This window comes from Oncorhynchus masou, chromosome 20, assembly GCF_036934945.1.
Source record: "Oncorhynchus masou masou isolate Uvic2021 chromosome 20, UVic_Omas_1.1, whole genome shotgun sequence".
Classification (NCBI taxonomy): Eukaryota; Metazoa; Chordata; class Actinopteri; order Salmoniformes; family Salmonidae; genus Oncorhynchus; species Oncorhynchus masou.
Window position 1 is genome coordinate 28406778 of NC_088231.1, and position 15000 is coordinate 28421777.

Consider the following 15000-nt stretch of genomic DNA (forward strand, 5'->3'; position numbering starts at 1 on the left):
AGAGAGAGAAAGGAGAGAGAGAGAGAGAGAGAGAGAGAGAGAAGGGAAGAGAGAGAGAGAGAGAGAGAGAGAGAGAAGGGTAGAGAGAGAGAGAGAGAGAGAGAGAGAGAGAGAGAGAGAGAGAGAGAGAAAAGGGTAGAGAGAGAGAGAGTAGTCCATGTTATAGCCTTAACTAATGCCTAAAGGGAGCTAGTTAAATGAAGAAGCTGGTGGTCGACTGGAAGAATATTCAACCCCACACACTCTCTCTATGCTTCTACACACACACACACACACACACACACACACACACACACACACACACACACACACACACACACACACACACACACACACACACACACACACACACACACACACACACACACACACACACACACACACTCCTCCTTGATGTGCATCAATATTTCAATGTGTTAAATGTCATGTCAGCAGCCTGGTGGTTCTCCACTTTAATACAGTGGTTTAGGAGTGTGTGTGAGGTGCGTGTGTGTGTGTGTGTGTGTGTGGTGTGTGTGTGTGTGTGTGAGAGGTGTGAGTGTGTGAGGTGCGTGTGTTGTGTGTGTGGTGTGTGTGTGTGTGTGGTGTGTGGTGTGTGTGTGTGTGTGGTGTGTGGTGTGTGGTGTGTGGCATGTGTGAGGTTTGTGTGGTGTGTGTGGTGTGTGTGTGTGTGTGAGTTAACTGCTATAGTGTTGGGAATCAACAGTAATTGTACGGTAGCTAGTAGTTACACTAATGTTGTGCCAGTACTGTAAAAGGTGGATGGAGGATGGTGCAATTCACTCTGTGGAGGTGTGTGTGACAGGAATGATTTACTGTCTCGATGTCTTCATGGAATCATATCTGCAAAGGACTGGGAGGGAGGGAGGGAGAGAGAGAGAGAGAGAGAGAGAGATAAAGAGAGAGAGACAGAGAGAGAGAGATTCATTAAGAGAGGTGGACAGAGCGAGGGAAGACTGAGAGAGAAGAAAGAGGAAGATGCATCAGAGGAGGAAGATGGATTGTGAGGAGACAGGTCGTTTGTGAGAGTAAACCCAGAAGGAATATTTCTTCAACCTGGATGGGAACACGGTTGGTTCAGCATTCTATAACACTCGTAAATATTCTGTCCCTCTCTCCTCCATCTCTCCTCTCTCCTACATCTCTCCTCCATCTCTCCTCTCTCCTACATCTCTCCTCCATCTCTCTTCTCTCCTCCATCTCTCCTCTCTCCTACATCTCTCCTCCATCTCTCCTCTCTCCTACATCTCTCCTCCATCTCCCTCTCTTCTCCATCTCTCATCTCTACTCCATCTCTCCTCTCTCCTACATCTCTCCTCTCTCCTACATCTCTCCTCCATCTCTTCTCTCCTCCATCTCCTCCTCTCTCCTCCATCTCCATCTCCATCTCTTCTCCATCTCCATCTCTCCTTCCATCTCCATCTCTCCTCCATCTCTCCTTCTCTCCTCCATCTCTCCTCCATCTCTCCTCCTTCTCCATCTCTCCTCCATCTCTCCTTCTCTCCTCCATCTCTCCTCCATCTCCATCTCTCCTCCATCTCTCCTCTCTCCTCCATCTCCCTCTCTCCTCCATCTCTCCTCCATCTCTCCTCCATCTCCTCCTTCTCTCCTCCATCTCTCCTCCATCTCTCCTTCTCTCCTCCATCTCTCCTCCATCTCTCCTCTCTCCTCCATCTCCATCTCTCCTCCATCTCTCCTCCATCTCTCCTCTCTCCTCCATCTCCCTCTCTCCTGTGTGTGTGTGCAGCCAGCTGGATTATAACCAGATCAGCTGTATAGAGGACGGAGCGTTCAGAGCCCTACGAGACCTGGAAGTACTGTGAGTAACCTCTGACCTTTAACCTCTGACACCTCCACGTCCACCCAGAGACACTTCCTGTTGAACTGACTTTTACATCCATGTATTTTATCTGCTCATCTCTCTCTCTCTCTGTCTCTCTCTCTGTCTCTCTCTCTCTCTCTCTCTCCCTCTCTCTCTATCCTCTCTCTCTCTCTCTCTCACTGTCTCTCTCTCTCTGTCTCTCTCTCTCTCTCTATCCTCTCTCTCTCTGTCTCTCTCTCTCTGTCTGTCTCTCTCTGTCTCTGTCTCTGTCTCTCTCTCTCTATATATCCCTCTCTCTCTCTCTGTCTCTCTCCCCCCTTCTCTCTATCCACCTCTCTCTCTCTCTCTATCCCTCTCTCTCTGTCTCTCTGTCTCTGTCTCTGTCTCTCTCTCTCTCTCTCTCTCTCTCTCTATCCCTCTCTCTCTCTCGCTGTCTCTCTCCCCCCTTCTCTCTATCCACCTCTCTCTCTGTCTCTCTCCCCCCTATCTCTCTATCCCTCTCTCTCTCTCTGTCTCTCTCCCCCTTCTCTCTATCCACCTCTCTCTCTGTCTCTCTCTATCCACCTCTCTCTCTCTCTCTCTCTCTATCCCCCCCTCTCTCTCTCTCTCCCTCTCTCTATATCCCCCTCTCTCTGTCTCTCTCCCCCTCTCTCTCTATACACCTCTCTCTCTCTCTCTCTCTCTCTATCCACCTCTCTCTCTGTCTATCTCTATCCTTCTATCCCTCTCTCTCTCTCTCTATCCACCTCTCTCTCTGTCTCTCTCTATCCCTCTATCCCTCTCTCTCTCTCTCTACAGAACTCTGAACAACAACAATATAAGTCGTCTGTCGGTGGCCAGTTTCAACCACATGCCCAAACTGAGAACCTTGTGAGTGTTACAGAACTATGATCACTATTAACACTAGTCTACCTGTAGTTATATTATAGACTATTAACACTAGTCTACCTGTAGTTATATTATAGACTATTAACACTGGTCTACCTGTAGTTATATTATAGACTATTAACACTAGTCTACCTGTAGTTATATTATAGACTATTAACACTAGTCTACCTGTAGTTATATTATAGACTATTAACACTGGTCTACCTGTAGTTATATTATAGACTATTAACACTGGTCTACCTGTAGTTATATCATAGACTATTATCACTGGTCTACCTGTAGTTATATTATAGACTATTAACACTGGTCTACCTGTAGTTATATTATAGACTATTAACACTAGTCTACCTGTAGTTATATTATAGACTATTAACACTGGTCTACCTGTAGTTATATTATAGACTATTAACACTAGTCTACCTGTAGTTATATTATAGACTATTAACACTGGTCTACCTGTAGTTATATTATAGACTATTAACACTGGTCTACCTGTAGTTATATTATAGACTATTAACACTGGTCTACCTGTAGTTATATTATAGACTATTAACACTAGTCTACCTGTAGTTATATTATAGACTATTAACACTGGTCTACCTGTAGTTATATTATAGACTATTAACACTGGTCTACCTGTAGTTATATTATAGACTATTAACACTAGTCTACCTGTAGTTATATTATAGACTATTAACACTGGTCTACCTGTAGTTATATTATAGACTATTAACACTAGTCTACCTGTAGTTATATTATAGACTATTAACACTAGTCTACCTGTAGTTATATTATAGACTATTAACACTGGTCTACCTGTAGTTATATTATAGACTATTAACACTGGTCTACCTGTAGTTATATTATAGACTATTAACACTAGTCTACCTGTAGTTATATTATAGACTATTAACACTAGTCTACCTGTAGTTATATTATAGACTATTAACACTAGTCTACCTGTAGTTATATTATAGACTATTAACACTGGTCTACCTGTAGTTATATTATAGACTATTAACACTAGTCTACCTGTAGTTATATTATAGACTATTAACACTGGTCTACCTGTAGTTATATTATAGACTATTAACACTAGTCTACCTGTAGTTATATTATAGACTATTAACACTAGTCTACCTGTAGTTATATTATAGACTATTAACACTAGTCTACCTGTAGTTATATTATAGACTATTAACACTAGTCTACCTGTAGTTATATTATAGACTATTAACACTAGTCTACCTGTAGTTATATTATAGACTATTAACACTGGTCTACCTGTAGTTATATTATAGACTATTAACACTAGTCTACCTGTAGTTATATTATAGACTATTAACACTAGTCTACCTGTAGTTATATTATAGACTATTAACACTGGTCTACCTGTAGTTATATTATAGACTATTAACACTAGTCTACCTGTAGTTATATTATAGACTATTAACACTAGTCTACCTGTAGTTATATTATAGACTATTAACACTAGTCTACCTGTAGTTATATTATAGACTATTAACACTAGTCTACCTGTAGTTATATTATAGACTATTAACACTAGTCTACCTGTAGTTATATTATAGACTATTAACACTAGTCTACCTGTAGTTATATTATAGACTATTAACACTAGTCTACCTGTAGTTATATTATAGACTATTAACACTAGTCTACCTGTAGTTATATTATAGACTATTAACACTAGTCTACCTGTAGTTATATTATAGACTATTAACACTAGTCTACCTGTAGTTATATTATAGACTATTAACACTGGTCTACCTGTAGTTATATTATAGACTATTAACACTAGTCTACCTGTAGTTATATTATAGACTATTAACACTAGTCTACCTGTAGTTATATTATAGACTATTAACACTGGTCTACCTGTAGTTATATTATAGACTATTAACACTGGTCTACCTGTAGTTATATTATAGACTATTAACACTAGTCTACCTGTAGTTATATTATAGACTATTAACACTAGTCTACCTGTAGTTATATTATAGACTATTAACACTAGTCTACCTGTAGTTATATTATAGACTATTAACACTAGTCTACCTGTAGTTATATTATAGACTATTAACACTAGTCTACCTGTAGTTATATTATAGACTATTAACACTAGTCTACCTGTAGTTATATTATAGACTATTAACACTAGTCTACCTGTAGTTATATTATAGACTATTAACACTAGTCTACCTGTAGTTATATTATAGACTATTAACACTAGTCTACCTGTAGTTATATTATAGACTATTAACACTAGTCTACCTGTAGTTATATTATAGACTATTAACACTAGTCTACCTGTAGTTATATTATAGACTATTAATCACTAGTCTACCTGTAGTTATATTATAGACAATTAACACTAGTCTACCTGTAGTTATATTATAGACTATTAACACTAGTCTACCTGTAGTTATATTATAGACTATTAACACTAGTCTACCTGTAGTTATATTATAGACTATTAACACTGGTCTACCTGTAGTTATATTATAGACTATTAACACTAGTCTACCTGTAGTTATATTATAGACTATTAACACTAGTCTACCTGTAGTTATATCATAGACTATTAACACTGGTCTACCTGTAGTTATATTATAGACTATTAACACTGGTCTACCTGTAGTTATATTATAGACTATTAACACTAGTCTACCTGTAGTTATATTATAGACTATTAACACTAGTCTACCTGTAGTTATATTATAGACTATTAACACTAGTCTACCTGTAGTTATATTATAGACTATTAACACTAGTCTACCTGTAGTTATATTATAGACTATTAACACTAGTCTACCTGTAGTTATATTATAGACTATTAACACTAGTCTACCTGTAGTTATATTATAGACTATTAACACTAGTCTACCTGTAGTTATATTATAGACAATTAACACTAGTCTACCTGTAGTTATATTATAAACTATTAACACTAGTCTACCTGTAGTTATATTATAGACTATTAACACTAGTCTACCTGTAGTTATATTATAGACTATTAACACTGGTCTACCTGTAGTTATATTATAGACTATTAACACTAGTCTACCTGTAGTTATATTATAGACTATTAACACTAGTCTACCTGTAGTTATATTATAGACTATTAACACTAGTCTACCTGTAGTTATATTATAGACTATTAACACTAGTCTACCTGTAGTTATATTATAGACTATTATCACTAGTGTACCTGTAGTTATATTATAGACTATTAACACTGGTCTACCTGTAGTTATATTATAGACTATTAACACTAGTCTACCTGTAGTTATATTATAGACTATTAACACTAGTCTACCTGTAGTTATATTATAGACTATAATCACTAGTCTACCTGTAGTTATATTATAGACTATTAACACTAGTCTACCTGTAGTTATATTATAGACTATTAACACTGGTCTACCTGTAGTTATATTATAGACTATTAACACTAGTCTACCTGTAGTTATATTATAGACTATTAACACTGGTCTACCTGTAGTTATATTATAGACTATTAACACTGGTCTACCTGTAGTTATATTATAGACTATTAACACTGGTCTACCTGTAGTTATATTATAGACTATTAACACTAGTCTACCTGTAGTTATATTATAGACTATTAACACTGGTCTACCTGTAGTTATATTATAGACTATTAACACTGGTCTACCTGTAGTTATATTATAGACTATTAACACTAGTCTACCTGTAGTTATATTATAGACTATTAACACTGGTCTACCTGTAGTTATATTATAGACTATTAACACTAGTCTACCTGTAGTTATATTATAGACTATTATCACTAGTGTACCTGTAGTTATATTATAGACTATTAACACTGGTCTACCTGTAGTTATATTATAGACTATTAACACTGGTCTACCTGTAGTTATATTATAGACTATTAACACTAGTCTACCTGTAGTTATATTATAGACTATTAATCACTAGTCTACCTGTAGTTATATTATAGACTATTAACACTAGTCTACCTGTAGTTATATTATAGACTATTAACACTGGTCTACCTGTAGTTATATTATAGACTATTAACACTGGTCTACCTGTAGTTATATTATAGACTATTAACACTGGTCTACCTGTAGTTATATTATAGACTATTAACACTAGTCTACCTGTAGTTATATTATAGACTATTAACACTAGTCTACCTGTAGTTATATTATAGACTATTAACACTAGTCTACCTGTAGTTATATTATAGACTATTAACACTAGTCTACCTGTAGTTATATTATAGACTATTAACACTAGTCTACCTGTAGTTATATTATAGACTATTAACACTGGTCTACCTGTAGTTATATTATAGACTATTAACACTAGTCTACCTGTAGTTATATTATAGACTATTAACACTAGTCTACCTGTAGTTATATTATAGACTATTAACACTGGTCTACCTGTAGTTATATTATAGACTATTAACACTGGTCTACCTGTAGTTATATTATAGACTATTAACACTAGTCTACCTGTAGTTATATTATAGACTATTAACACTAGTCTACCTGTAGTTATATTATAGACTATTAACACTAGTCTGCCTGTAGTTATATTATAGACTATTAACACTAGTCTACCTGTAGTTATATTATAGACTATTAACACTAGTCTACCTGTAGTTATATTATAGACTATTATCACTAGTCTACCTGTAGTTATATTATAGACAATTAACACTAGTCTACCTGTAGTTATATTATAGACTATTAACACTAGTCTACCTGTAGTTATATTATAGACTATTAACACTAGTCTACCTGTAGTTATATTATAGACTATTAACACTGGTCTACCTGTAGTTATATTATAGACTATTAACACTAGTCTACCTGTAGTTATATTATAGACTATTAACACTAGTCTACCTGTAGTTATATCATAGACTATTAACACTGGTCTACCTGTAGTTATATCATTAGCTATTAACACTGGTCTACCTGTAGTTATATTATAGACTATTAACACTAGTCTACCTGTAGTTATATTATAGACTATTAACACTAGTCTACCTGTAGTTATATTATAGACAATTAACACTAGTCTACCTGTAGTTATATTATAAACTATTAACACTAGTCTACCTGTAGTTATATTATAGACTATTAACACTAGTCTACCTGTAGTTATATTATAGACTATTAACACTGGTCTACCTGTAGTTATATTATAGACTATTAACACTAGTCTACCTGTAGTTATATTATAGACTATTAACACTAGTCTACCTGTAGTTATATTATAGACTATTAACACTGGTCTACCTGTAGTTATATTATAGACTATTAACACTAGTCTACCTGTAGTTATATTATAGACTATTATCACTAGTGTACCTGTAGTTATATTATAGACTATTAACACTGGTCTACCTGTAGTTATATTATAGACTATTAACACTGGTCTACCTGTAGTTATATTATAGACTATTAACACTAGTCTACCTGTAGTTATATTATAGACTATAATCACTAGTCTACCTGTAGTTATATTATAGACTATTAACACTAGTCTACCTGTAGTTATATTATAGACTATTAACACTGGTCTACCTGTAGTTATATTATAGACTATTAACACTAGTCTACCTGTAGTTATATTATAGACTATTAACACTGGTCTACCTGTAGTTATATTATAGACTATTAACACTGGTCTACCTGTAGTTATATTATAGACTATTAACACTGGTCTACCTGTAGTTATATTATAGACTATTAACACTAGTCTACCTGTAGTTATATTATAGACTATTAACACTGGTCTACCTGTAGTTATATTATAGACTATTAACACTGGTCTACCTGTAGTTATATTATAGACTATTAACACTAGTCTACCTGTAGTTATATTATAGACTATTAACACTGGTCTACCTGTAGTTATATTATAGACTATTAACACTAGTCTACCTGTAGTTATATTATAGACTATTATCACTAGTGTACCTGTAGTTATATTATAGACTATTAACACTGGTCTACCTGTAGTTATATTATAGACTATTAACACTGGTCTACCTGTAGTTATATTATAGACTATTAACACTAGTCTACCTGTAGTTATATTATAGACTATTAATCACTGGTCTACCTGTAGTTATATTATAGACTATTAACACTAGTCTACCTGTAGTTATATTATAGACTATTAACACTGGTCTACCTGTAGTTATATTATAGACTATTAACACTGGTCTACCTGTAGTTATATTATAGACTATTAACACTGGTCTACCTAGTAGTTATATTATAGACTATTAACACTAGTCTACCTGTAGTTATATTATAGACTATTAACACTAGTCTACCTGTAGTTATATTATAGACTATTAACACTAGTCTACCTGTAGTTATATTATAGACTATTAACACTAGTCTACCTGTAGTTATATTATAGACTATTAACACTAGTCTACCTGTAGTTATATTATAGACTATTAACACTGGTCTACCTGTAGTTATATTATAGACTATTAACACTAGTCTACCTGTAGTTATATTATAGACTATTAACACTAGTCTACCTGTAGTTATATTATAGACTATTAACACTGGTCTACCTGTAGTTATATTATAGACTATTAACACTGGTCTACCTGTAGTTATATTATAGACTATTAACACTAGTCTACCTGTAGTTATATTATAGACTATTAACACTAGTCTACCTGTAGTTATATTATAGACTATTAACACTAGTCTGCCTGTAGTTATATTATAGACTATTAACACTAGTCTACCTGTAGTTATATTATAGACTATTAACACTAGTCTACCTGTAGTTATATTATAGACTATTATCACTAGTCTACCTGTAGTTATATTATAGACAATTAACACTAGTCTACCTGTAGTTATATTATAGACTATTAACACTAGTCTACCTGTAGTTATATTATAGACTATTAACACTAGTCTACCTGTAGTTATATTATAGACTATTAACACTGGTCTACCTGTAGTTATATTATAGACTATTAACACTAGTCTACCTGTAGTTATATTATAGACTATTAACACTAGTCTACCTGTAGTTATATCATAGACTATTAACACTGGTCTACCTGTAGTTATATCATAGACTATTAACACTGGTCTACCTGTAGTTATATTATAGACTATTAACACTAGTCTACCTGTAGTTATATTATAGACTATTAACACTAGTCTACCTGTAGTTATATTATAGACTATTAACACTAGTCTACCTGTAGTTATATTATAGACTATTAACACTAGTCTACCTGTAGTTATATTATAGACTATTAACACTAGTCTACCTGTAGTTATATTATAGACTATTAACACTAGTCTACCTGTAGTTATATTATAGACTATTAACACTAGTCTACCTGTAGTTATATTATAGACTATTAACACTAGTCTACCTGTAGTTATATTATAGACTATTAACACTAGTCTACCTGTAGTTATATTATAGACTATTATCACTAGTCTACCTGTAGTTATATTATAGACTATTAACACTAGTCTACCTGTAGTTATATTATAGACTATTAACATAAGTCTACCTGTAGTTATATTATAGACTATTAACACTAGTCTACCTGTAGTTATATTATAGACTATTAACACTAGTCTACCTGTAGTTATATTATAGACTATAGTTACACTATTAACACTAGTCTACCTGTAGTTATATTATTAGACTATTAACACTAGTCTACCTGTAGTTATATTATAGACTATTAACACTGGTCTACCTGTAGTTATATTATAGACTATTAACACTAGTCTACCTGTAGTTATATTATAGACTATTAACACTAGTCTACCTGTAGTTATATTATAGACTATTAACACTAGTCTACCTGTAGTTATATTATAGACTATTAACACTAGTCTACCTGTAGTTATATTATAGACTATTAACACTAGTCTACCTGTAGTTATATTATAGACTATTAACACTAGTCTACCTGTAGTTATATTATAGACTATTAACACTAGTCTACCTGTAGTTATATTATAGACTATTAACACTAGTCTACCTGTAGTTATATTATAGACTATTAACACTAGTCTACCTGTAGTTATATTATAGACTATTAACACTAGTCTACCTGTAGTTATATTATAGACTATTAACACTAGTCTACCTGTAGTTATATTATAGACTATTAACACTGGTCTACCTGTAGTTATATTATAGACTATTAACACTAGTCTACCTGTAGTTATATTATAGACTATTAACACTAGTCTACCTGTAGTTATATTATAGACTATTAACACTGGTCTACCTGTAGTTATATCATAGACTATTAACACTAGTCTACCTGTAGTTATATTATAGACTATTAACACTATTAACACTAGTCTACCTGTAGTTATATTATAGACTATTAACACTATTGACACTAGTCTACCTGTAGTTATATTATAGACTATTAACACTATTAACACTAGTCTACCTGTAGTTATATTATAGACTATTAACACTAGTCTACCTTTAGTTATATTATAGACTATTAACACTATTAACACTAGTCTACCTGTAGTTATATTATAGACTATTATCACTAGTCTACCTATAGTTATATTATAGACTATTAACACTATTATCACTAGTCTACCTGTAGTTATATTATAGACTATTAACACTAGTCTACCTGTAGTTATATTATAGACTATTAACACTATTAACACTAGTCTACCTGTAGTTATATTATAGACTATTAACACTATTAACACTAGTCTACCTGTAGTTATATTATAGACTATTAACACTAGTCTACCTGTAGTTATATTATAGACTATTAACACTATTAACACTAGTCTACCTGTAGTTATATTATAGACTATTAACACTAGTCTACCTGTAGTTATATTATAGACTATTAACACTGGTCTACCTGTAGTTATATCATAGACTATTAACACTAGTCTACCTGTAGTTATATTATAGACTATTAACACTATTGACACTGGTCTACCTGTAGTTATATTATAGACTATTAACACTAGTCTACCTGTAGTTATATTATAGACTATTAACACTAGTCTACCTGTAGTTATATTATAGACTATTAACACTAGTCTACCTGTAGTTATATCATAGACTATATATAATGTGTTACTGTGTGTTAACGTGTCTCTCCTCTCTCTCCTCTCTCCTCTCCAACAACCTGTTGTGTTACTGTGTGTGTTAACGTGTCTCTCCTCTCTCTCCTCTCCAACAACCTGTTGTGTTACTGTGTGTGTTAACCTGTCTCTCCTCTCTCCTCTCCAACAACCTGTTGTGTTACTGTATGTGTTAACCTGTCTCTCCTCTCTCCTCTCCAACAACCTGTTGTGTTACTGTGTGTGTTAACGTGTCTCTCCTCTCTCCTCTCTCTCCTCTCTCCTCTCTCTCCTCTCCTCTCCAGTCGTCTCCACTCCAACAACCTGTTGTGCGACTGTCACGTGGCCTGGTTGTCAGAGTGGTTGAGACAGCGTCCCCGTCTGGGTCTCTACACACAGTGCATGTCTCCTCCTACCATGAGGGGACACAACGTGGCTGAGGTCCAGAAGAAAGAGTTCGTATGCACAGGTAGTGTGTGTGTGTGTGTGTGTGTGTGTGTGTGTGTGTGTGTGTGTGTGTGTGTGTGTGTGTGTGTGTGTGTGTGTGTGTGTGTGTGTGTGTGTGTGTGTGTGTGTGTGTGTGTGTGTGTGTGTGTGTGTGTGTGTGTGTGTGTGTGTGTGTGTGTGTGTGTGTGTGTGTGTGTGTGTTGTGTTTGTTTGTTTGTTTGTTTGTTTGTTTGTTTGTTTGTTTGTTTGTTTGTTTGTTTGTTTGTTTGTTTGTTTGTTTAACTGTTCTTGGACCAGAAGTCCCCACTAGAATAATAAACTAACAAACATTTGACCAACTGGGGACATTTTGTTGGTCCCCACAAGGTCAAATGCTGTTTCTAGGAGCAAGGGTTATGTTTAGGGTTAGGAGCTAGGGTTAGGAGCTAGGGTTAGGTTTAGGGTTAGGAGCTAGGGTTCGGTTTAAGGTTAGGAGCTAGGGTTATGGTTAGGAGCTAGGGTTATGTTTAGGGTTAGGAGCTAGGGTTCGGTTTAAGGTTAGGAGCTAGGGTTATGGTTAGGAGTTCGGATTATGGTTAGGGTTTGGAGGATTAGGGTTTAGGGTTAGGAGCTAGGGTTATGGTTAGGAGCTAGGGTTAGGAGCTAGGGTTATGGTTAGGAGCTAGGGTTAGGAGCTAGGGTTAGGAGCTAGGGTTATGGTTAGGGTTAGGAGCTAGGGTTAGGAGGGTTAGGGTTAGGAAGGTTAGGGTTGGGGTTAGGGTTAGGAGGGTTAGGGTTAGGGTTAGGAGGGTTAGGTTTAGGAGGGTTAGGGTTAGGAGGGTTAGGGTTAGGAGGGTTAGGGTTAGGAAGGTTAGGGTTGGGGTTAGGGTTAGGAGGGTTAGGGTTAGGGTTAGGAGGGTTAGGTTTAGGAGGGTTAGGGTTAGGAGGGTTAGGGTTAGAGTTAGGAGGGTTAGGGTTAGGGTTAGGAGGGTTAGGTTTAGGAGGGTTAGGGTTAGGAGGGTTAGGGTTAGGAGGGTTGGGTTTAGGTTTAGGTGGGTTAGGGTTAGGAGGGTTAGGGTTAGGTTTAGCGGTACAATACTGTGTCTCCATGTCTTCATCTCTCTTCATAATGTTTCTCTGTTTTTCTCTCAATGTGTGTGTGTGTGTGTGTGTGTATGTGTGTGTGCGTGCGTGCGTGTGTTTAGGCCACCAGTCCTCCCCCTCCTGCAGTGTTCTCCAGTGTCCGGACTCCTGTACCTGCAGTAACAACATAGTGGACTGTAGAGGAAAGAGCCTTACTGAGATACCTGGCAACCTGCCTGAGACCATCACAGAGATGTAAGACACACACACACCTGGCAACCTGCCTGAGACCATCACAGAGATGTAAGACACACACACACCTGGCAACCTGCCTGAGACCATCACAGAGATGTAAGACACACACACACCTGGCAACCTGCCTGAGACCATCACAGAGATGTAAGACACACACACACCTGGCAACCTGCCTGAGACCATCACAGAGATGTAAGACACACACACACCTGGCAACCTGCCTGAGACCATCACAGAGATGTAAGACACACACACACCTGGCAACCTGCCTGAGACCATCACAGAGATGTAAGACACACACACACCTGGCAACCTGCCTGAGACCATCACAGAGATGTAAGACACACACACACCTGGCAACCTGCCTGAGACCATCACAGAGATGTAACACACACACACACCTGGCAACCTGCCTGAGACCATCACAGAGATGTAAGACACACACACACCTGGCAACCTGCCTGAGACCATCACACACACAGATGTAAGACACACACACACCTGGCAACCTGCCTGAGACCATCACAGATGTAAGACACACACACCTGGCAACCTGCCTGAGACCATCACAGAGATGTAAGACACACCTGGCAACCTGCCTGAGACCATCACAGAGATGTAAGACACACACACACCTGGCAACCTGCCTGAGACCATCACAGAGATGTAAGACACACACACACCTGGCAACCTGCCTGAGACCATCACAGAGATGTAAGACACACACACACCTGGCAACCTGCCTGAGACCATCACAGAGATGTAAGACACACACACACCTGGCAACCTGCCTGAGACCATCACAGAGATGTAAGACACACACACACCTGGCAACCTGCCTGAGACCATCACAGAGATGTAAGACACACACACACACCTGGCAACCTGCCTGCCTGAGACCATCACAGAGATGTAAGACACACACACACCTGGCAACCTGCCTGAGACCATCACAGAGATGTAAGACACACACACACCTGGCAACCTACCTGAGACCATCACAGAGATGTAAGACACACACACACCTGGCAACCTGCCTGAGACCATCACAGAGATGTAAGACACACACACACCTGGCAACCTGCCTGAGACCATCACAGAGATGTAAGACACACACACACCTGGCAACCTGCCTGAGACCATCACAGAGATGTAAGACACACACACACCTGGCAACCTGCCTGAGACCATCACAGAGATGTAAGACACACACACACCTGGCAACCTGCCTGAGACCATCACAGAGATGTAAGACAGACACACACCTGGCAACCTGCCTGAGACCATCACAGAGATGTAAGACACACACACACCTGGCAACCTGCCTGAGACCATCACAGAGATGTAAGACACACACACACCTGGCAACCTGCCTGAGACCATCAC

The 15000-nt window shown here is 36.8% G+C and overlaps 2 protein-coding genes across 2 annotated transcripts in view; one reads left to right on the forward strand and one right to left on the reverse strand.

Annotated features, from left to right (window-relative positions):
• Positions 1-15000, reverse strand: part of LOC135507226 (slit homolog 2 protein-like) — a 640120-nt gene that overhangs the window by 155219 nt on the left and 469901 nt on the right.
• Positions 1-15000, forward strand: part of LOC135506437 (slit homolog 2 protein-like) — a 117396-nt gene that overhangs the window by 2285 nt on the left and 100111 nt on the right. Inside the window, exons 4-7 of the mRNA XM_064925829.1 lie at positions 1748-1819; positions 2621-2692; positions 12156-12319; positions 13482-13614. Coding sequence (XP_064781901.1) covers positions 1748-1819; positions 2621-2692; positions 12156-12319; positions 13482-13614 — 441 coding nt within the window. The remainder of the gene's footprint in view (positions 1-1747; positions 1820-2620; positions 2693-12155; positions 12320-13481; positions 13615-15000) is intronic.